Source organism: Heliangelus exortis, chromosome Z, assembly GCF_036169615.1.
Source record: "Heliangelus exortis chromosome Z, bHelExo1.hap1, whole genome shotgun sequence".
Taxonomy (NCBI): Eukaryota; Metazoa; Chordata; class Aves; order Apodiformes; family Trochilidae; genus Heliangelus; species Heliangelus exortis.
This window is the reverse complement of record NC_092454.1, coordinates 10744801-10767572: the sequence shown is the minus strand read 5'-3', so window position 1 is coordinate 10767572 and position 22772 is coordinate 10744801. Positions and strand designations below refer to the sequence as shown.

Below are 22772 nucleotides of genomic sequence, written 5' to 3'. Positions count from 1 at the left end.
TGGTTCTGTCGGTGTTGGTTCTCCTGGCTGCAGGGATCCTATGGTTCGTTCTGTCCAGGTAAGCTGGAGAAAGCTGAAGGCTTCCTGCCAAAGCCTTGGAGATGATGCTCTGCCTCAGTATGTGCTGTGCAGAGCCGTGGCTAGGGATGGGTGAGGATTCACCATCTGCCCCCAGCCTTCTCCACAAGCTGGGTGTGAGCTAAGTGGTTCTGCCACAACTCAGCTTCAGGAGTCCTGGATGAGGCTCATGGGCCTGTTCCTCAGGGCTGGGGCAGGGACTGTGTGTTCAGGGACACCATCCCGTGTCGCTGTTACTGCTACTGCTGTTGTCTCTTGTCTTGGGTTCTTATGAGGCACCCAAGGGAAAGTGTGCAGACCCTTCCATGGCTCTGCTGCTGGGTTCAGCAGGGCTCTGGGACACTCCAACTTCTCTCCCGTCTTAGGACTGCTCTTTGCCTTCCCAGGAAAAAGAAAGCTTCACACAGAAAGGCCAAGGAGGACCATTACACAGGTAGGGTTCCCAACACACAGAGGGCTGCAGTGGAAGCTGGGTGGGAGCAGGTCTCTTGCAGGACCACCTGTCGCCATTGTGGATGCCAACAGCTCAGCTGGGTCTGGCTGCCCGTGCTGGCCATCTCTGGGGCTGGCAGTGCCTCTGCCCATTCCTGCTATGCTACCATGAAGTGCCCAAGGTGCCTGGTACTCCATGCTGCTGCCTCATGTTCCCTCAGGCTCTTTCCGTCATGTCGTCCCTGCAGAGCTCCAGACCTATGAGAACCTGGATACTTACTGCATGATCCAGCAGACTCTTCTGGCAGGTGAAGGTGCAGGTAGGACATGGAGTGTCCTGCCTGTGTCCCCATACTTGGCAGGGGAAGGGTGAAGAGTGGCAGCTGTGATGTACTGAGCTCCTCACACTGCTGAGAGCATGCAGCAGCCTCTGCCCAGTGTGTCCTCGGTAACACTTCACACTTGGTTACTCCACAGGTAAAGGTGGCCAGGCTGGAGAACCACTGCCCCAACCCCTGCCTGTCCCTGTGCCCTCAGGAGACAGTCAGAGCAGTGGGGGAGAGGAGAAGGGTTGGACGTCCAAGACTGAGTGCTGACCACACTTCCCATAGCCTCCTCTCCCGGCTTCTTCACCACTGGAAGCAGGACCTCATATAGCTTGTCTGGGTTATTGCTCCCCCTCAAATTTCCTCCCTCACCAAGCTGCAGCATCCTCTGACACAGAACAGGAACAGCCCAGGGCCTGGGACAACCTGCTTGTGCCAGCAGGGACATGTTCTGGTATCCCTCTCAGTGCTTGGGCAAAGCCACCTCATGCCCATCCCGGTGCTTTGCAAGTGTCCTTTGAGACTGAAGCAGCTTGCTGGGTCCCAGCCCCTCTTTAACCCCTCTTCACTCTCTGTAACCCCACCTCCCTCTAGAGCCTGTCCTCCGCTTGAGATTGTCCCAACCACACTGCCCTTGCAGATCTGCTGCTCTGTCCAAACAACCAATAAATCATTCTGCCTGCCCTGAGACAGTCCCTGCCTTGTCTTGGTTTGTGCCCCCTGTATGTGTGTGAAAGGCCCTATTTTGGGGGATCTTCCTGGAAGAGCTGGGACCAGGCTTTCCCAACACCAGCAGCCCTGAGGAGGCACATCTGAGACCCAAGGTGCTCCCAGTGCAATGCTTTGGGGTTCAGCAGGGCTCTGGGCTACTCCATCTTCTCTCCTGTCCCAGGACAGGTAGCTGGGTATCATTTAGCTGGGCCTCTGTGTACCCAGTCTGTGGGTACCCAGTCTGTGCCAGTCCCAGGGCTCCAGAGGAGCTTTGGTGGGGAGGGGTCTGGGTGCCAGCCTCAGCCCCTGAGGGTCTTGGCATGAGGGGGCTGAGGGATCAGAGTGGGGGCAGTGGCTGGATCTGGGGAAGTGGGTTAAAATGAAGACTCTGCTAGCAAAGCTTCTCTCCCTGCAGTCACCTTGCTGTCCCTGCCACTATTTTGCTGGTCAGTATTAAAATATTACCTTCTCTAAGCTCAAGATAAGTGTATTCCCTTGGAAAAAAAAAAAAAAAATCATGTACAGCAGACAGGCAACCAGCAAGGATAAAAAAGGAGCTCTTGGAAAATCTCAGATGGAAGAGGGAAATTTACATGTATGTGTAAAAAAGGTTTGGTTACTTGGGAGGATTATAGAAATGCTGCCAGGGTATGTAGAGAGTCAACAAGAAATTCCTAGGCTCTCTTTGAACTTTCGCTAGGGAGGTGAAAGAAAACAAGAAGAGCTTCTTCAAATGGACCAGTGAGAAAGGAAAGAGTAGGGGAAAAGTGGGGTCCACTGCTAAATGAAGTGGGAGATACAGTACCAGAAGATGCAAAGCTGGCAGAGTTTCTGAATGCTGTCTTTGCCTCAGTTTTACTCCTAAGAGCAGCCCTCAGGAATCCCACTCGCTGGAAGTAAGGGAACATAACTGCTGGAAGGCTCTCCACTGGTAAGTGAAGATTGGGTTAGAGAGCTCTTGGATAAACTGATAATGCACAAATCCATGGACCCTGATGGAGTGCATCCCTGTGTGCTGAGGGAGCTGCCTGCTGCTGCTGCTGAGCCCCTCTCCATCTTTTTCAGAAACCAGGGAGAATGGGAGAGGTGCCTTAGGACTGGAAGAAAGCCCATGTCACTCCAGTCTTCAAAAAGGTCAAGAAGGAAGACTGCAACTACAGAGCAGTCAGCCTCACCTCCATCCATAGAAAGCTGATGGGGTGGCTCGTTCTGGAGGCCATCTCTAATCACTTGGGAAAAAAATAAGGAATAGCCAAAATGGATTTACTAAGGGGAAATCTTGCTGGACTAACCTGATATCCTACAAAGGCATGGGTAGATGAAGGGAGAGTAGTGGTTGTCATCTACTTTGACTTCAGTAAAGCTTTTGATATGGCCTCCCACATCATCCTCTTGCAAAACTCAAGTGTGGGATAGATGATTGAACTATGAGGCAGATTGATAACTGGCTCAACAACAGAGTTCAGAGGGTTGTGATCAGTGGCACAGTCAAGTTGGGAGCCTGTGGTGTCCCTCAGGGATCAGTACTGGGTCCAGTTTTTTTCAATATCTTCGCCAAGGATCAGGCACCAGTACAGATTAGGGAGCATCTTGCTGGAAAGCAGCTCCATGGAAAGTCCTATTGGACATTAATTCCCCATGGGTCAACAATGTGCCCTTGTAGCCAAGAGGACTACTGGCATCAGGAAAAGTGTGTCCAGCAGATCTAGGGAGGTTCTGCTACCCCTCTACTCTGCCCTGCTGAGACCACACCTGGAAAACTGAACCCAGTTTTGGGTTCCCTGGTTCAAGAGAGACAGGGATCTACTGGAGACAGTGCGAATATGAGGATGATGAGGGGATTGGAGCATCTCCCCTGTGAAGAAAGGCTGACAGAAATGGAGCTGACCAGCCTTGAGAAAAGAAGGCTGAGAGGGGACCCTGTGAATGTCCATGGACATCTGAGGGGTGGGTATCAGGAGGATGAGGCCAATCTCTTCTCAGTGGTGCCCAGTAAGGAATAATGGGTTTCAGAACAAAGGGTGTTCCACCTCAATATGAGGAGCAACTTTTGAGGGAGCCTGGCCACAGCCTGCCCAGAGAGGTTGTGGAGTCTCTTTCCCTGGACACTTCTGAAATCCACCTGGATGTCATCCCTGTGGCCTGCCCAAGGTGATTCTCCTTCAGTCTGTGTGTGTGTGTGTGCACTCCATGACCTTTCAGTTCCCCTCCCCCCATTCCATGGTTCTATTTCCAGAGGTCCCTTCCATCCCGACATTCCAGGGTTCCGCAGCCCGAAGCCGCCACAATGCCCGCGCTTCCATGGTGCTGCCGCAGGTGTGAGGGCAGCTCCCGCGGGGATTGGTCAGCGCTCGTCACGTGGGCGTGACCGGCGGCGCCGATTGGCCGCGTCAGTCTGCGGCTGCGGGGTGAGTAGGGAGGGGGGGGGCGGTCCTCTCCGCCCAGCCCGCCCTGCCCCGCCCCTCGGTACCGGTACTGGTACCGGCACCCGCAGCCGTGGCTCTGTCCAGCGGTTCAGGCGGGTTCCGCGGGGTCCGGGGTCACTCTCCCCGGGACCCGGCTGTGTGGGCCGCCGTGCCCCGGGAGAGCTGCCATGGCCCTGGGCGGTGCAGCCCCGGCTTGGGGTTCTGCCCAGCACTGCTGGGCTGTGTGCCGGTCCGGAAGGTGGGGTGCTGTGTTTCCCGTCCAGCTCTGTTCCCTCCAGCCTGGGGGGTGAGCAGAGAAACCCGGGGGGAGGGGGGAGAGGGCAGTGGTGGAGGGACGTGTGCCTTCAGGGCTGACTGTTTTCTTTCTTTCTCTTTTTCTTCCGCTCTCCCCTTTCCTCTCCCCTCCTCTCCACTCTCTTCTTCCCTCTCCTCTCCTCCCTCTTCTCTTCCCTCTCCTCTCTTCTCTCTCCTCTCCTCCTCCCTCTCCCTCTCCCTCTCCTCTTTCCTCTTCTCCTCCTTCTCCCTCTCCTCTTCCCTCTCCTTCTCCTCTTCCCTCTCCTCCCTCTCCTTTTCCCTCTCCTTTTCCCTCTCCTCTTGCCTCTCCTTTTTCCTCTCCTCTCCTCTCCTCCCCTCTCCTCTCCATGACTGCAGCAAGCGCTACAGGAACGAGCATTTGGCAATTGATTGCAAAACTCAAGAAGAGTAAGAGAGATCTGGGATATTGGGATCCCTAACCACCAATCCAGTCATGGCAAAACCTCGCAGGGTACCATTAATAACTCTCCCAGCAGCACTGTCTGACACCTCTAGCAAAATATTGCAAAAGCAAGAACACAGTTTTCAGGAGAAAAAAACAATTAGAATCAACATACATCTTTTTGAACCCGATGAAAAACGCTGTCCGGAGTTTTTCTACCCAGACCTTGTGGAGAGTGCCCAGGTAAAAGTTGAAGGTATTTCCTCAGAAGATGAAGGAATTGTTATTGTTGTCATGGCCTGTGGGGAATCAATGTTGTACCTGAAGGTTTCCCAGGCTTTTCAATCTTGCTGTTTCAGTGTTGTGTTGAGAGCTGTCTGTGTGTTGCTGTGAGGGGCTGAGAGGGGGAATGCAGCTGGCCAAGAATCCTGCTGGCAGGAGAGCTGGCATCCAGGCAGGGGATCTTTTGGTCCTGCCCCACTGTCTCCCTCTGCCTTTGCTGGAATTTCCTGTTGGAAAAGTGAGGTGCTGGTGGCAAGAGGGTGGGATGGAATGCACTTTCAGTTTGGTGCTTGGCCTCACATCCTGTGGGGTGGTTGTGGGGCTTCCAGGTGTTCCTGATGGTTCTGTTTGCCTGTTTGAAGCCATTTCTCAGGGTGTGATAAACACAAACTCGTGTAACTTCTGAGCTTTGTCTTGGGGTGGTTTTCTGTGAGAGGAAAGTTGATTGCATTTAATGCAGGGGGTTTGGGTGGCAGCATGACAGGATTGATTCTGATGGTTTTGCCTCCTTCTACAGAATGAAGACTCTGCTGATCATCTTAACCGTAATGAAAAGGGAGAAGTGGAGGTTCATGCAAAGATATCTGAAGAAAAACATGTATGTCTTTGTTCTTTCTGTTATGTTGTCCCTCAGAATAGGTGATGCTGTTCAGCTCTCAGCCAGTGAGCACTGGCTTAGTTCTGCTGTACCAGGGCTGTCCGTGTGGCAGCATGAGCATCCTGTCCATCTGTTGTCATTTAGGGTTGTAGGAAACGTAGAAGGGAACACATATGGAGTCTGTCAGACCTGGGGCATGGATACAATGAATCCGACTCATTCATTGATGACTCTGATGCTGTGAGTACCAGGGAAGGTGTGAAGGGGGGTCATGGCAGCTGCCTGAGAGGGGCTGAGCCAGTCCCTGGGGAGAACATGAGCTGGGGTCAAGGCAGGAGTGTGCCATGCTGAGGAACAGGAGCTCCTGGGGCAACTGTTTCAGGAGAGTGCTGGTGAGCAGGCGTGTCCCCAGCCCCCTTTGTGCAGGGGAACACAAGTCCAACCCCTCCTCTGAGCAGCTCAGCTACAGAATACAAGTCACAAAGCTCACAGGATCCAGAGATTGTTCTGTTCTTTCCAGTATGATCCAGTTCTTCCACCTTCGCTTACCACCAAGTATGGGGGATTTTACATCAACACTGGTCCCCTGGAATTTCGTCCAGCCTCTGATGCTGAAGAGGACACCATGGAAGAGAAGTGTCCCAAGGTCAGCAAGGTGGCCTGCTCGATTCCTTCCTCTGTTGCAGCCTGGAGGTTTTGCTACATGCAAAGTGTGCTGGCATTTGAAGTGGGGAGCATCTCGAGTGCAAGAGCTTGGTGTGCTGGGACTGAGTGTGCCAGCATGGTGGTGACAGATGTCTGGGGGTTGAGTGAATGTGTCCATTGGAAGAGGGCCCAGAGGGGCTCAGTTGAAGGGGCCAGGTCCAGTTCCATGTGGAGGAGACACCTTGAGACTTGTTTTTAACCCTCTGCAGAAGTGCAAGTCTGTAGATGGAGCAGAAAAACTTAAGCAGAAGAGGAAGAAGGATGAGGCAAAGAAACCCCAAAAGCCCAAGATTGCAACATCTGGGTAAGGAGGGGAGGGAATGCTCGCTGCTCAGCACCTTGTGTCATTAGGCTGCAGTAGTACCTGTGTCACTGGGAGTAGCTTGAGCATGTGCTGCCTAAACAGCAGGAGGTGAAGCCCTGCTGCTTCCCAAGTGGGAGAGAAAAGGCAGCTGATGCTGAGGGAAGGAGCAGAGCTCCTCTGCAAGAGTGTCCAAGCTGAGATGGGAAGAGCGAGCAGGTGAGGAACCCAGGTGGGAGTCTTTCTGCATGCCTGCAGGCTGAGGTTGCAGAGCATTGAAGAGCTTGGCCTTGGGATGGTTGGAGCAGGGGCCAGAGGTGCAGAGCTGGTCACTCTGTTGAGGGCAGCTCCAGTGTAGACCTTAAGAGTGGATCCAGTGCTCCCATCCAGTGTACAGGGCAGTGGAGAGGCAGAGCAGGGCAGGGTAGCAGTGTGTGTCTTTCAGGTCTCCCTGGTTTCCAGAAGAGGGGTGTAGTTTCCTCTGCTCAAGTTGAACCTGCTGTAGGGCAGTTTGTGTGAACACCCTCCTGCTGCCTGTCATTCCCAGCCACTGTTTTCTGGGCAACAAGTATTAACCATGGCAGTGGAGGCATGGAACAAATGCCTTCAGAAACCTTGTGGAATAGAGAGAGGGAAGGGAAAGGTGAACTTGCAGTTGGGTAAGGCAAAGATACTAAAGCAAGAGAGAGATGACTGAATGAAAATGCCTTGTGTCCTTCAGGGAACAGACACTTCTGTGTCAGGACTCCAGTCTGACCCTTAATTCTCAGCTTTGACCTTAGGATCAGAGGATACCTCCATCTGGAAGGGACCTGTAGGGATCCTCAAGTCTACTTCCCTGCTTCTCACAGAACAACCCAAAACTAAAGCAAATGAGGAAGAGCCTCCTTTGCCCAGGGGCTCCTTGACCTCTATCAGGCTTGGTGCTGTGACTCTGTCCCTGGGGATCCTGTTCCAGTGAGTGACCACCCTCTCGGTGAAGAACCTTCTCATGTTCAGCTTGAACTTTCCCTGACACAGCTTCATTCCATTTCCACGTGTCCTGTTTCTGGTTGCCAGAGAGAGGAGATAAGCACCTCCCTCTCTGCTGCCCCCCTTGTGAGGGTGTAGATATCCATGAGGTCAGCCCTCAGTGATGAGGCCACCTCTGTGATGAGATCACCCCTCAGCCTCCTCATCTCCAAACTGAACGAGGAGCAAGAACTTAAGAGGCTGTAGAATATATTTCCTGGTGGAACTGATTAAGGGCTGGGACCTTCCAAGAACTTGGTGCATATGGCTGAAGCGAACTGGCATGAAGGAATCCTCATCTCTTTCATTTCATCACAACTTAATTTCTGTTCCCTTTCTGTCCTCGTTTTTTCTTTTTTTTTTCTTTTTTTTTTTTTTTCTTTTTTTTTAACAGTTTTATGATGATTAAGAAGAAGAAGAAGCAGAAGTAGTAATAGAAGAATAATCTGTTGTTCTAAGTTTCAAGCTGTTGAAGAAACAGAACTAGTAGACGTAGAGAAGTAGTCTGTTCATAGTTTCAAGATGTTGAAGAAATAGAGGAAGAATAGTGTGTTGTTCTTAGTTTCAAGAAGATGTTGAAGACGTTTTAGAAGAACCTCCACTCCTCCCACAAGACATGCCAGACCCCTGCCCATCAGCTGCCTGGAAGAACTGCAGCGGACACAAGACCTCTGACACCCTTTGGTTTCTTTTTTGACTTTTTCTAAAACCAGATTAAAAGACAGAGTTGACAGAAGGGAGTTGAGTGTGTTGATTCTCCTGTGTAAAGAACAATCCTGTGGCTTGGGTTGTACTTTGTCCCTCTCTCCCTTGTGGCCCCAGAGCTTCATTCGTGTTGCTCAGAGAAGCTCTGCCAGGTTCCTGCTCAACTCTGTGTTTGTCTCGTTCTTCAGCAGAAGAGCCAGGAGCTGAACAGCCAGGTCTGCTCAGGGGTGTATTTCTTCCCCTGCAGTAAGGACACTCTGGTCAAGCAAGCCCAGAAGCTTTATGAGCAGGTGAGTGAATCTGGCAGCATAGATTACCCCCTGTGCTGGCTACACATTACCCCTGGTCTCCAGAGCATGGCTGGTGGTTGTCTCCTTACCATGGTGGTGTCCTGCAGCCAGCAGGGTTTCAGGCACCCCATCTAGTGGTGTGGGTTCAGAAAGGGTCAGGCCTTGAGCTTCCAGATTGGAGTGTGCAGGCTGGAAGATGCTGTGTGGCACCTGAGACAGTTGTGTGGTGGTTCTAGGGTGGCCACTTGAGGGAACTTCTGCTAAAGGAAGCCATTGGAAGGGCCATGAGGCCAGAGCAGGTACCAGGAGGAATGCCAAGCTCACCTTCAGGCCCAGTTTGCCCAGTAAGCTCCTTGTGTGCTTGTTGCACATCTGCAGCTCTTCTCAGCAGCTCCCTGGAACCTGTTAGCTGCTCAGAAAGCTCCAGCTGAGATTCTCCTGGCACAGAAATCAAGTGCAAAGTACAAGCACTGGTCTGTGGCAGGATGGTGCTGCATCCCACCTGGTGGGCAAGCCAGGGAGATTCAGACTGGACTCCTTCACAGGGAGGACTCAGTGTGCATTTACATCCATTCCTCCTCTCAAGCCTGTCCCTCCTAGGGAGGATTGTAGTGACACAGGTAGAGTTAAACCTCTCCTAGTTAGTCTCTTTTAACCACCCAGCTGGGGAGATGAACCTCTGGTATTCTCTGTGTGGTACTCGAAGAATCACAGAAAGTTAGGGGTTGGAAGGGATCTGGAAAGATCACTGAGTCCAACCCCCTGGCTATAGCAGAGTCACCTACAGGAGGTCATGCAGGAACACGTACAGGTGGGTTTTGAATGTCTTCAGAGAAAAAAGACCCCACAACCTCCCTGGGCAGCCTGTGCCAGTGATCTGTCACCCTGGCAAAAAAAATTCTCGTGTTTATATGGAACCTCCTATGCTCAAGCTTGTATCTGTTGCCTCTTGTCCTATCACTGCACATACCTGAGAAGAGCCTGCCTCCATCCTCCTGGCTCTCTCCCTTTACGGATTCATAAACATTAATGAAGTTGCCCCTCATTCTCCTCTCTCCAAGCTGAAGAGCCCCAGCTCCCTCAGCCTTTCCTCATCAGGGAGATGTTCCACTCCCTCAGTCATCTTGATCACTCTGTGCTGGACTCTTTCAAGCAGTTGCCTGTCCTTCTGGAACTGAGGGGCCAGAACTGGACACAATATTCCAGATACAGCCTCACCAGGGCAGAGTAGAGTGGGAGGAGCACCTCTCTCAATCTACTAACCACTGCCCTCCTAATGCACCCCAGGATGCCATTGGCCTTCTTGGCCACCAGGGCACATTGGTCACATCAGGGTCGTCCTTCCATCCACCAGTCTTTCAGGTCCCTTTCCCCTTCACTGCTTTCCAGCAGCTCTGTCCCCAACCTATACTGGTACTTGAGGTTATTCCTACCCAGATGCAAGACTCTACACTTGCCCTTGTTGTATTTCATTATTTTTGTCCCCTGCCCAACTCTCCAGCCTGTCCAGGTCCCTTTGAATGGCAGCACAGCCTTCTGGGGTGTCAGCCACTCCTCCCAGCCTTGTGTCATCAGAAAACTTGCTGAGAAGACTCTGTCCCATCAAGGTCATTGATAAAGGTGTGGAGCGTGACTGGACCCAGCACTGCTTCTTGAGGGACTCCACGAGTCATTGGTCTCCAGCTGGACTCTGCACCACTGATCACCACTCTTTGGGCTCTACTGTGTAGCCAGTTCTTAATCCATCTCACTGCAGATTCTTCTATCCCACATTTCCTGAGCTTGCTCATGAGGATATTACAGGAGACTGTGTTAAAAGCCTTGATAAGGTCAAGGTAGGCTACATGCACTGGTCTCCCTGCATCTACCCATTCATATGGGTACATATCTGTACATTGGGATGTAAGCATTTCAGAGAGGGAGTCAGGCAATTATATTTCACTTTTGGTATTTGACCATTCCCAGACACATTCATGGCTAAATACCCTATTAGTGGGCCCTGTGGTTTTGTTGTCCCAATGTATATCACCATTTCTCACCTTGAATGGGGTAGCAGACTGAAGGCCATCCTTAGGCTCATCTCTAATGAGCCTGGTTTTATCCCCTTCCCCTTCCAAGCCTAGTTTAAAGCCCTCTCAATGAGGGCTGTTAACTCCTGTGAGAAGATCCTTTTCCCACAATGAGGTTCGTGTACCCCAGCTCTTGCCAGCAGCCTCAGTGAGGCACATCCTGCTGCATGAGCAAAGAACCCAAAGCTCTGCCAATGACACCAGTCCCTGAGCCATGAATTTACCTGTTGACTCTTCCTGTTACTTCCCTCATCCATCATCATGAGAGGGATGGAGGAGAACACAACCTGAGCACCGGATCCTCTAATGAGTTTCCCCAGAGCCCTGAAATCTCTCTTCATTCCTTTTGTTGATCTTGATACCCACCTGGAAGACCAAAAAAGACCAAAAGTGGGTGTTAGTCTGAAGGCCTTACCAGGGTGGGAAGTTTACTTGTGAAATCCTTTACCCTGGCCCCTGGGAGGCAGCAGACTTCCCTATGAAGTGCGTCTGGTCTATGTATTGGGCCCTCTACCCCACTCAGGAGGGAGTCACCTACTACAGTGACCCCATCAATTTTTCTTATCAGGGTCAGTTTTGATGTCAGCCTGAGGTGGGTTGGCCTTGGTGGTGCTTCTGGCCTTTGTGAGTCCTCAGCCTTGCTCACAACCAGATGCTCCCGCAGAGCCCCATACCTGTTCTGCAAGAAGGGCACTGCAGGTGGTGCACTTCTTAAAAGAAAAAGCTTGCTCTTTTTTTTTTTTTTTTTTTTTTTTTTTCCATCTGGCAGTGACCTGTTCTCCCTTGACCTTCCTCCTGGGAGCTTGCTGATGAGAGGATGTGGGATCCTCTGCTCCACTGAGAGTTACCTCCTGTTCTGTTTCTGGAGAAATCATTTGGTGAAAGTAATCAATTTCCCTCTCACTCTTCCTGATGTTTCTCAACCTCCTCACCTCTCCCCTGAGCTCCATCACTCCATCTTGGAGCTGTGCCCCCATGCTGAGCAGGTCACCAACCTGCTCACATCACACACAGCCATAGTCAGAGATGCCTTCTGTTGGCGGTGAAAGACCATGGCATTCCTCACAGCCTGTGGCCTGGATACCAGTATCCATTTGGGTGGGTGATGGGAGCACAGTCTTCTTCCCCCAAGGAGCCACCATCACTCTTGGGGTAAATCACAGCTCCTCAGCACCCTGCTGCTCACCAACTGACCCATGCAAGCTGACATGCCGTGCCTCATGGATGTGCCACAACCCTGTTTTCCTGCTCCTGATTGCCTACTCCTGTTTGCCTCCTCCTTTTTGTTGTGCTCCAGGTTGCTCGTGCTCCTCAGGGGTATTTCAATCTCCCATGTGGCTCCTGGCCATGCCTCTTCCATGCCTTACTCTTAACCTCAGCCCCCTCTTAATGCACCAGAGATGGCAGAGCCTCTTAAGGCCCTGTTCATCACTCTCCTGCATCCACTGCTAGCAGCTCTGGAAAAACTTCTGCAAAACATCACGCAGAGAACACCCAAGACATAGATAAAGCTGAAAAGACAGGATCACTTAAATCTCTTTGAACCCAACGACAGCCATGGTCCAGAGTTTTTCTAACAAGAGCTAGTGGAGAGTTCTAAGGTTAAGGGTGGTTCCTCAGAAGATGAAGTGTTACCATGGTCTCTGGAGAACCAATGTTGTACCTGAAGGTTTCCCAGGCTTCTCAGTCTTGCTCACTCTGTGCTGTGCTGGGACCTGGCTGTGTCTTGCTGTGTGGGGGAATGAGGGTTGCAGGAGGCATAGAACTGTGCTCAGGACTTGATGGAGATGGGTATGGGTACAAAATCCTCCAGACAAGACCCTGAATCAGATGCAATACTGGCAGTGGAAGCAGTGGAGGCTCTTGGTGTGCTGAGGGGAATGGGGATGAATGGAAATGTCCCCACAGCTGCCACCTTGCCACATGAGGGATGCCACAGGTGTGAGGGTGGCTCTGGTGGGGATTGATCTGCCCTGATCATGGGGGTCTGGCTGGTGGCACTGGTTGGTCATGAGGCTCCCATTCCCCTGTTGGGGCTGTGGCTTTTTCCCAGGGCTCCCCATAGCCCTGCCCCATGGGAATCATGCTGGGGGGTGAGGACAGAGACCCAGGGGCGGTCAGAAGAGACAGAGTGGTGGGCAGCCACTGGTGGAGGGACTTCTGCTTCCAGGGCTGACTTCTAGCTTGCTTTCTTTCCCTTTAATAACTGCAGCAAGCACTAGGCACAGAGGCATTAAGTACCTCAGCTTTTTCCCCATCCCTTGTAACTGTCTCTCCCTCTGTACCCAACAAGTGATGGAGATTCATCTTAATCCTCCTTTTGTTGCTAATGTATTTATAGAAGCATTTCTTGGTATCTTCCACAGCTGAAGCCAGATTCATTTCATGTTGGGCTTTGGCCCCTCTAAGTTTCTCCTTGCATAGCCTCACAACATATTTCCTCCTGAGTGGCCTTGCCCCTTCTTCCAATGGCCATAAACTTTCCTTTTTTCCCTAAGTTTCAGCCAGGTCTCTCTACACAGCCAGGCTGGCGTTCTTCCTTTCTGGTTCATCTTTCAACACATAGCAGTGGCCTGCTCCTGCACCTTTAACAAGTCCGAAGTGGCAGTTTTAATGACCTCCTTCCTGACTTCTCCAATAAAGATCTCTGTCATTTTGTGATTGCTTTAGTCAAGATGGCCTTCAAGTGTCACATCCTCCATCTCTGTTGACAAAGAGTGGGTCCAGCAGAGCACCTTCCCCAGATGGCTACCTTGCCAGCTATTTCAGCTTCTTCAGGAAGTTATCCTTCTCACACTCCAGGAACCTCTGAGATTGTTCCCTCTGTGCTGTGCTCTATTTCCAGTCCAGGAGGCGAACACAGGACAGTGATCCAGGCTTCTCTCAGATGCCTGTAGAGTATTTTCTTTGTCTCTTTATCCTGTCTGGGTCATCTATAACAGACATCCACCATCATGTCTGCCTTGTTGGCCTTCTCCCTGATTCCTCCAATAAACACTCAACCCTATTGTCACTGTCATTAAGCTCTAGGTATTCATAGCACTCCATAACATACAGGGCCACCCCACTGACTTTCCTTACTTGATAAAGCTTCTGGTTTCTGATTTCCTGGACTTTTTTATGCCAAGCTGGTGTGGGATGTACTTTGTACAGCTGCTAACACAGGACTGTTCCCTCAGTGTTATCCCTGTTCCCTGAAAAACCTCTGGTTCTTTATGTGACCTGTTCTGATGCTCTGTTGGCTTCACCAGGACAATTTATGACTCCTTCTGTCTAGAGCTGCAGTTTGTTCTTCAGCTTCCTACTGAGGATGCTCAAGCAATGATGTGTAGCAGTCACTGTGTCCCACCCCTCTCACTTTGCTGCTGCTGCTTCCTGTCATGCTTGATTCCCATGAATCTTTTTAAGAACTGTCATTCTATTGAGGGATGTTGGTGGTCAGTGCGTCCTGGAGGCTGTGGGTCAGCCCAAAATCTCTCCTTGATGAGGGGCACCTTGCTGAAAGATGGGACAGTTGACCACTCTCTTCTTCGGACTTTTTTTTAAACCTGGGCTGACCTGCATGGGCCATTGAAGACATGTTTTGACAGCTCCCCATATGAGCTGCTTGTCCATGATAGCAGGATCTACATCTGGTCCCTGGCAGCAAAGCATCTCCTTCCCATGGGCTTTGGTGGTGTGACCTGCATGGCTGATGGACCTGCCCTGGGTGGGTATGGGGCAGCAAGGGGAGGAGGGAGCTTAACCCCATGTGGCTGCTGCTGGTTGAGAAAGAGGAATGTGCAGGGTTGGGATATGGGGAAACAGAAGGTTGGGTTGTGCTCCTGCCATCTCTGGGGTTGTCCCGCTGCTCGCCACTCCCTGTCCTCATGACCAGTCAGGCCCTGGGTTCTCAGCCTCGTGGCTCTGCCTGCTCTGCCTGGACTACCAATGAAGTTTTGTAGTTTGGAGAGGTCTGCCAGTCCCTCCAGCTCCTGACTGGTCTCCCCATTGCCCTCGCAGGGTCACATTCCTGTGGTTGCTGAGTCAGCTGCAGCACACTGAGGGGAGGCCATGAGCAGAGCTGCTGTGGCCTGGAGCTGTGGCTGCAGTGACCCATCACAACTCTCCCACCTGTGTAGTGGAACTGGGAAACACATGGATATGCACATGGATTCCTCTCAGAATCAGGAGAATTACTTCTTGAATGTGCTCTGGTAATGAGGAGGGCTTTGGGCGGAAACTCTGGATTCTTGGTGACAGGGGATGCTCCTGGGGAAAAAAGGCAGCAAAAGGCATCAGTACTGACACAGATGGGTGGTACCCTCCAAAAGAGGGAAAGAGGAAGCCTCATGACATTTCCCCATATGTCTGTTTCTGTCCTGTGGTTGCAAGCCTTGCAGTCAGTTGTGGATGCCCAGGCTCAGAGGCAGTGAGTGGGGTTGAGATTTCTGTCCTGCCTGGGGACTTCATGCCAGGATGGCTGGAAAATTGCTGGCTCTGAGCATTGTTCTGGTGATTGTATCTCTGCTGACTGCACAGGGCCAGGAAGAACCTGATTTCAGTGTCCAAATACTGCCCTCAGACACAGGTAAGAAGGGGTTCCTGCTCTCCATTGGAGAGATTCTGCTGTTTCTCCCCCTGGCAAGCTTGATTTTCATCTTGAGTGCCTGCAGCCCTGGCTTGGATCTGTGGGGAACCCCTGAGTGCTGTGCCAGCTGGATCACCTCTCTCTCTGATCAGGAGCTTCTGTTGATGTGGGTGCCCTGAGGCTGCTGTGGGGAAGGTGGGATTGGGCTGCATGGTGGGGGAGGTGTCCTGCCCTGCACTAAGTCAGTTTGACAACTGTGCCCTGGAGGCTGCAGGCATGAAACAGTCATGAATTTGTGTGTTGGGGATGAGAGGAAGGGTCTTCTGGGAGCAGGGCTGTCACTTTCTGTACGCATCCCATCCTCAGATGTGGCTGAGAGACATTGTGCCTTCTCAGCCCAGAGGATGATGAAGGTGATGTAGAGGGCATGTATAGGAGGACACAGGGTGTATGGGAGGGAAAAGGGTCAGATGGTGTGGTTAAGTATGGGATGTGGCTTCAGAAAGCATTGCTCTTCCCCCATGTCCCACTTCATGGTAGCATGAAGAAGGAGAAGAATAGCCAAGGCACCTACTGAGCCAGCATAGAAGTGTAACAGGGGAATCTCTGATCACTGGTGAGTCATGAGTAGAGACACATACAGCTCAGCAGGGCTGGTGGTGCTGTGACCCATCCTGTGAGTGACATGTGGGTGACATGTCTGAATGAGTAACTGGAGGGGTTTTCCTAGTACAGGGTTTATTTCTGCCCCACCATCCACCTCTGCTGCACCTCATCACCTCCCAGTACAACTAACGCCCACTTCCCTTCTGCCAGACACATGCAAAAGGCCCCGGTGGGACACAAGACTCCAGCTGACACCAGACCAGGAATCATACAAGAAAAACAAAGAAGTGATGCTGAGCTGCATTGAAGGTTTCCAGCCAACCTTCACCCATGTCAAATGTGGGAGTGAAGTCCAGTCCGTCAGTCATGGAAAACCTGTATACAGAGAAGTTTGGCTTGGAAGGGACAGCAGAGGTGTCTGGATCCGGATTCGGTCCATAGTGGAGTGCATTGGTGAGAGAAGCATGGGGTCTCTTGGGTCTCCTGGCTGCCCTGCTAGGCCCTTCCTGAGCAGGACAAGGCAGGCTGTGCATGCACAGGAGGCTTTGGGCTCTCTGCCTGCCTGGGGAAATTGCAGATGACGCTGAAGGCAGTGTCAAGGCAACTCTTGAGCCTGCCTGAGCTCAGCCTGAGATTCATCACTAGGTGGGAGGTTCTTGCTTCCACCTTAGCATGTGGACACTAAGGGTGTCCCTGAGGGCTTCTGGCAAGAGCATGAGCACAAAGGAGAGAAGCATGGGTGAGCTATGTGTGGCTTAGTTTGTGGTGTCCGTAGGATCTCTGTTGTGGCAGAGGGATCAGAGAGCTCAGACCATGCAGCTGTGAATACCACAGCTTGCTCCCTGTAGGCACGTCCTCCCCAGGCTCTCTGTCATGGGAGCACAGGTTTGGTGCCATCTTACCACAACTTGAGGCATTAAGGTGCCCCCCAAGAGAGAACAGTGTTATAGTGGGCTGGTTTGGGAACCCAGTGAGAGATCCCTGAAATTTTGAAAACAAAAATCTTCTGCTGTTTCCCAGCATACTGACTGCTTACCTTCAGGTTTTCACAACTTGTCCTTTTGGGTGCTTTGCTGACATTCTGTGGTAATTTCCTGAGGCCTGAGGTAGCCCTGGCTTCTTAGGTGATGCTGTGAAGTACAAGGGACAAATGCTGGTTCAACAGTCACTGTGGAAGTTTTGTGCACAGTATGAGTCCCTCTTGGGTGGCCCCAGTCCCTTGAGCTCCTGGTCCTCCTGTCTGTTCCTGGGAGAAGCCTGGAAGAGCTTCCTGTTCCAGGAAGGCCTGGGAGAAGCCATGTTGGGCCATTTTTCTTCTCATCCCCTTCCTGGTAATGAGGTGTGGTAGAGCTACTCCATACGGTGTTCTAGAGCTCAATTTCTGACTATACTGCCAAGGAAAATGAACCTTTCTTCTGGGAAGTATGCAGAGCAGGAAAGGTGTAGGTCTTTCTAAGCTGCATCTGTAAAGGTTCTGGGACCCACAGACACCTCAGTTTTGATTTGGTGGGGGAAAATGCCATGAGCAATAGTACCCACGTTCACCCACATTCATTCCTAACCAGTCTCCTTCTGCTCCCCTACCAGGGAGCTGGAATGCCCAGTTTCACCCTTTGGCTTCTCCTCACTGCTGGCTGGGTGGGGCACAGGGCTGTCTGACCAGAGCAACATCTCATTGCTGCAAAGGGAAGGAAAGGGAGTGACCCCCTTGCAATGCTTCCTTCACAGACATCTTTCAGGTTGTTCCTGGGACCTTGGAGATTTCCAGCACCAGCATCAAGCTGAACTGGACCTGCAGACTCCCTGACACCTGCAAACACATGGAGGCAAAGTGTCGGCTGGAAGAGTCTTCCTCCCCTCCATGTGAGGCTGAGAAAGTGAAAGGAGAGGAGATACTACAAGGCCAGGAGGGAACATTTACCTGCCCCCCTCTGCAGCCCTTCACTACATACAGTGTCACCATCTCCCTGCCACCTAACACAACCCTGTACTCGTGGTTGGTCAGGACTGAGGAAACAGGTTTGTGCACAGGTGTATAGAAGAGAAGAGACAGTCCTGGGCTGTGTCTCTGGATAAGTGTGTCCTTTGCCCAGCGGGTCAGCCTGATCACCTGCTCCCTGCAATGAAGGTCCTGGGACTGGGTCTATTGGAAGCCTGTAGGGCTTTGGGGAAGGGGTTGTGCAGGCACTGAAGCCTATTCAGCTCTCCTCTTCCTCACCACACCATTGCTGCTCCTGCTGCTGCTGTTGCAGATGTAACCTTTGTGAGGGACAAAACCTTCTTGGAGGATCCCTTTGCAGCCTGTTCACTGGTCCAGGAGCTGCCTGCATCCTGCTTTGGGCACACCCTTCTCTGCTGACACCTTGCATGACCCTGTTTTCCTGTGTTTCCAGTGCCAGACAAACCAGAGAGCTTGTGGCTGGATCAAAGCACAGGGTCCATCAGGTGGAAGGCACTGTCCTCCTGCAAAGGGGAGATCATTGGATACCAGGTACCTGGGACCCAGGGACTCCCTGCAGTCCCCCCACCCTGTCAGGTGCCTGTGCCTTGTGCTCTCTGACTGCAGGCTGGGGCAGTGGGGAAGGGAAAGCCATGATGACCTCCTGTTCCCAGCCAGCCCGGGTGAATATCTGGCTGTGATGAATGTGAACATTTTCTCTCTCACCCTTGACATTCCCTGTGCTGTGGAGCTGCTGAGAGAGGTGGTGGGTGCTCCCTGCTTTCTGGGCTTTCTCCCCACATCTGCTCAGTGTGGGGTTTGGAAGAATTTGTGGCTGCATTTGCAGCACTTTGTGTGCTGGGGTGGCCTCCCAGAGTTTCCTGTGCCTCTTCTGTGCCTCTTCCTGCCACAGAAAAGCCTGTGGTTTGTGTTGTCCTCTAAAACCTTGACTTCTTCTGGGACAGTTGCACCATTCTTTTCAGATTTCCTCAGTGTATGGCTACAATCACCAATCTCTGTGGGTTTGGGGCTTTACTCACCATGTTGTCCTGCTTTCTAGCACTGAGTTGAGTGAGACCATTATTGGTGTGCCACATGCCTTCTCAGAGGAGAGATCGCCACCCAGTATTACAGGGACTTAGACTCATTGTTTTTTCATGCTCCCCTTATCTCTTTCCTTAAGAAACTGGCAAGCAGGGCCCCTGATGACACTGCCTGTGGGTCTACTCCAGCTGGATTCTCTCCCCAGACAACTCTGTGAAAATAACCCTTTTTTCTGGTTTCAGTTGACTCCTTTTTAGCATATTTTCAAGATGCCATTTCCATAGACAGCATGAAAGGTGAGGTTGGCCCAGGATAGCAAGAGAAATTCAGACCAGGCACTGTCATACAGCCAGCCTCCATCTGTAGTCCCTTTCTGACTGTATCTCTCTTATCTCTCTGTCATATAGTCAAACCTTACAGAGTCCAACTTTGCAGAAGTTCAGGGCTTCTCTTATGAGGGATGTCACCACAGTGTCTGCAGTGCTGCAGTACAGCACCCATGATCTAACTTCATGTTTCTCAGACATATATACACTGCTTCAAAGGAACAGCCTCCCACTTGCTCTCAGATCTTCACAGAGCCTTGTTCCTTTGCTCACAGTTCTGAGTGTTGGCACCAAATTCCTTCTCTTCCCTGCTCCTCTCGTCTGCTTTGAGGTCCATGCATGAGACCAAGGCATGGTTCCTCTGTGAGATCTTTCCAGCACTGGGGCAGGCACAGAGAAGGGGAGGCTCGCAGGGGTGCTCGGCTCTGTTTCTGGGCGTGCTGTGGGCAGGTTCCCCGAGGGCAGGCGGGAGCTGCTGCCCTCCAGCTCTGTCTCCCGTCCCCAGCTGAACATCACGACGAGGAGCGCACAGGACGGGGGCTTCCTGCAGGTTGAGCGGCTGCGGCTCAACAGCTCCGTCACCGAGCACCGGCTGCAGGAGCACAGCCCCAGCAGAAGCTACGTGGTGTCCCTGCAGGGACTCACGGCTGCCGGAGCCGGGGCTGCCTCGCTCCGGGACTTTCAGAGCAGCAGCTCGGGTGAGGCTCGCTGTGTCCCACTCCCGACGGGGTGGCCGGCATGTGCAGCCTGGCTCAGGCAGCGCTCGGTCCCCACCCAGCCCCAGGTGGCCTCCTGGCCGGCACCGAGGAGCCTGGGCAGAGAGGAGCTGTGCCCTGCGGCCGGCCCTGCCAGGGCTGCCCCCGCTCCCGCACAGCCCCTGCCCCGCTCCCGCTGCTGCTGCTCATCCCCCGGCTCTTGTCTTCCCCTCCAGACACCCCGCAGCCTCTCGGCATCAGCTGCCGCAGTGCCCGAGACATCTCCCCGTCCCAAGGCACGGCGGTGCTTCTCCTCCACCCCATTGCCCGGCCCCCCGCGGCGGACAGGTGAGCGCAGCCCCCGGCAGCTCCGCTCCGCTCTGCCCCGCCTCCGGCTGCGATTCGCCCCTGCAAGGCAGCGCTTGCCCACCCGCGGCCCCCCCCCTCCCTCCCTCCCTCCCTCCTTCCCTCCCTCCCTCCCTCCCTCCCTCCCTCCCTCCCTCCCTCCCTCCCTCCCTCCCTCCCTCCGCACCCCCTCTCCCTCGCACTGCCCCGCTCGCAGGGAGCACCAGCTCATCGTGGCCGCCGTGCACGACGGCCTTGGCCCGGCGGTGGAAGGCGCCTGCTCGGGGGAGCCGCAGCCCTTCAACGCCAGCCGCCAGCCCGGTGCCTACGTGGCCGCCCTGCTCAACCTCACCGCCCCCACGGACTTTCTGCTGGGCGAGGGCACCCGCGGGCCGGGCTACCACAACGCTGCCCTCCGCCCGGGATGCAACTACACGGCCCTTCTCCGCCTCGCCCACCGCTCGCACCAGGTACCTCTCCTGGGGCTCCCCGGGGACACTGCCACCCGGCGTCGCTGGGGTCTGGGCTGCCCGATGCAGTGTCCCCTTCATATGGGCTGTGCTCCCGGACCCCGTGCCAAGAGCCCGGTCACCTCGGCAGGACAGTGTCCCTCACTTCCTGGGCCACAGCCGCAGCATTTGGTGGCCGTGCGTGGGAGGCCTCTGGCCCTGGGGTGAGCAGTGGGGCAGGAGTGTCCTGAGCTCTCCCTCCCATCTCCTCCAACAGGCAGAGAAGTTCAGCTGTGTGTGCTACAGCTTCTCTGTTGGTAAGTGTGCTCTTCCTCACTCCCTGTGCCTGAGCCTCTCCCACATCTTCTCTTTTCCCAGCCTGCCCACTGCCTCTGGAGAGGAGCTGGCTGGCCACAGGAGTTGTGGGGTCTCATTATGAGGCCCTGATGGCAGCTGAACACTGTGCACCATCCTGACATCATCATATAGTGCATCTTAGTCCTAGTGCTCCTCTGGTGCGTGTGCACCCCCAGAAAAAGCAACACCTCACCAGGCTTTGCCTCTGCCTGGGGCAGTCAGGGAGCGAGGGTCCACACAAAAGAGTACCATGCCAAGCAAGCACCTTCTCTTTCTGCACCAGCCTGGTGATCAGCAGCTGGCTGATCACAGGAGTTTTGAGTCTCATTATGAGGGGCAGAGGAGACCTTTCACTTCCAATTCATGAGTTGTTCCTCAGTCCCAGAAGAAACCTAAACCAAGTCATTCTTGTTCACACTTGCATGCACTCTTTGCCTTTGTTGGAGCCATTGCCAATATGTGGTCCAGGCTGTGCCATCCACTCCTGGCTCTGTGTTAGATGCAGGGCAGTCTCCAGGCCTGCAGCGTGGGACTATCATTGGGCTGGTTTTGCTGTTGGTGTTTCTCCTCCTGTCTGCAGGGGTCCTGTGGTTTGTGCTTTCCAAGTGAGTATGAGGGGGAGAGATTCAGCAGGGCCATGGGCCATGCCAGTCTCTTGCTCACATCTCCCCTTCGCCTTTACAGGAAAAGGAAGTCTGCCCAGCAAAACTTGAATGGATAATTCAAAAGGTAGGAAAATGCACTTCTCTGGACCATCATCACAGAAGGGCCTTTTGGACTGGGTTGCAGCTTGGAGGATAGCAGACATCTTGCAGGAGAGCCTGACCCTCAGGAGAAACATCTTATCCTCTTCACTTAGACATCTCCCCTTTTGCTCCAGCCCTGTGGTGTTGAGGACAGTCAGAGTGGCCCTGCTTGCCAAGCCCCACACACCTGTGGAGTGTGGTTCCAGGCAGCTCTGGGCATTCCACAGGGTACCTCATGTCTCAGTCCTTTGAGGGGCTCATGGCTCAGCCCTCACCTGGACCCATGGCTGTTGTCACCCCCCCACAGGTCAGAAATCTGCTGGGAAGGGTTACAGGAGCGATAGGCTGAGAATCTGCTGCTCTGCCTTGGGCAGTGGCAGGTTCTCCGGGGGACCTGTGGTTGGGCATAGCTGGGGTGAAGGTGTTGGGCTGTATCAGGCACCGCCCTGTGCTCCAGTCTGCCTCATACACTGGTGTGTGCATGCAGCTGTGGTGGCATTAACTCCCCAGCTCAGTGCTGGTGGCTGCTGAGCTCATCAGGCTCTCCTGTGACTGTGTCCAAAACTGGGGATACCATCCAATTCAGCAGAGCAAGAGGAAAGCAGAAGGTCAAGGAGGGCTGTGATCTTTTTCTTTCCTCACCCCCTTCACCTCCCAGCTTTTGGTTACTGCTACTGTAAAGTGTTTGCAACTTTCTGTATATCCTCTTTTTTAGAATTTTTTTAAATTTTTTGCTTTCCTGGAAGCAGACACTGTACGCTTGATTTCCTGGTTCCTGACTCACCTGTACACAGGCTGAGGGATGGTCTATGCTCCTGCTGTGCCCTGGGTTCCCAGCACCTCTCCTGGCTCTGTTTGCTCATATTCAGCCAAACCCAGGGCTCTGCTGGAGCCCTCACTGTCTGAGCTGTTCTGCTGTGTCTGCACAATCAATAAAGACTTCTGGTTTGAAGGAGGCTGCCTCACCATGGGTTCTGCCTGGTGCCACCATTGCCCTTGTGGGACACTTACCCCCCCCTGCAGGAACCCAGCAAACTGCACCTTGATGAGAGGAAGCCATGAGC

General features: G+C 53.1%; 2 protein-coding genes across 3 annotated transcripts in view; both read left to right on the top strand.

Annotated features, from left to right (window-relative positions):
* The window catches only part of LOC139789469 (uncharacterized), a 30443-nt gene extending 7780 nt beyond the window's left edge, over positions 1-22663 (top strand). Inside the window, exons 8-14 of the mRNA XM_071730260.1 lie at positions 19622-19814; positions 20048-20159; positions 20374-20626; positions 20883-20922; positions 21462-21567; positions 21647-21691; positions 22219-22663. Of these exons, the coding sequence (XP_071586361.1) occupies positions 19622-19814; positions 20048-20159; positions 20374-20626; positions 20883-20922; positions 21462-21567; positions 21647-21683 (741 nt within the window). The 3' untranslated portion in view covers positions 21684-21691; positions 22219-22663. The remainder of the gene's footprint in view (positions 1-19621; positions 19815-20047; positions 20160-20373; positions 20627-20882; positions 20923-21461; positions 21568-21646; positions 21692-22218) is intronic.
* Positions 3761-9454, top strand: LOC139789999 (ubinuclein-1-like). 2 transcript variants are annotated; one of them, XM_071731198.1, is made up of 7 exons: positions 3761-3955; positions 4625-4913; positions 5470-5550; positions 5695-5790; positions 6071-6196; positions 6465-6559; positions 7962-9454. In XM_071731198.1, exons 2-7 carry the CDS (start codon positions 4722-4724, stop codon positions 7996-7998), a joined length of 627 nt encoding a protein of 208 aa, XP_071587299.1. In that variant the 5' UTR covers positions 3761-3955; positions 4625-4721; the 3' UTR covers positions 7999-9454. The 2 variants fall into 2 exon arrangements, with proteins under 2 accessions (XP_071587299.1, XP_071587300.1); XM_071731199.1 differs by lacking the exon at positions 3761-3955 and adding an exon at positions 3976-4211.
* Positions 22664-22772: the final 109 nt, after the last annotated feature.

What these genes read in the sequence shown, in the direction of transcription:
- LOC139789999 (XM_071731198.1), top strand. Translation starts at nt 4,722, where the DNA reads ATGGCAAAACCTCGCAGGGTACCATTAATAACTCTCCCAGCAGCACTG. An exon ending in AGATATCTGAAGAAAAACAT is followed by an intron (nt 5,551 to 5,694) that starts GTATGTCTTTGT and finishes GTTGTCATTTAG; the next exon opens with GGTTGTAGGAAACGTAGAAG. An exon ending in TGGAAGAGAAGTGTCCCAAG is followed by an intron (nt 6,197 to 6,464) that starts GTCAGCAAGGTG and finishes AACCCTCTGCAG; the next exon opens with AAGTGCAAGTCTGTAGATGG.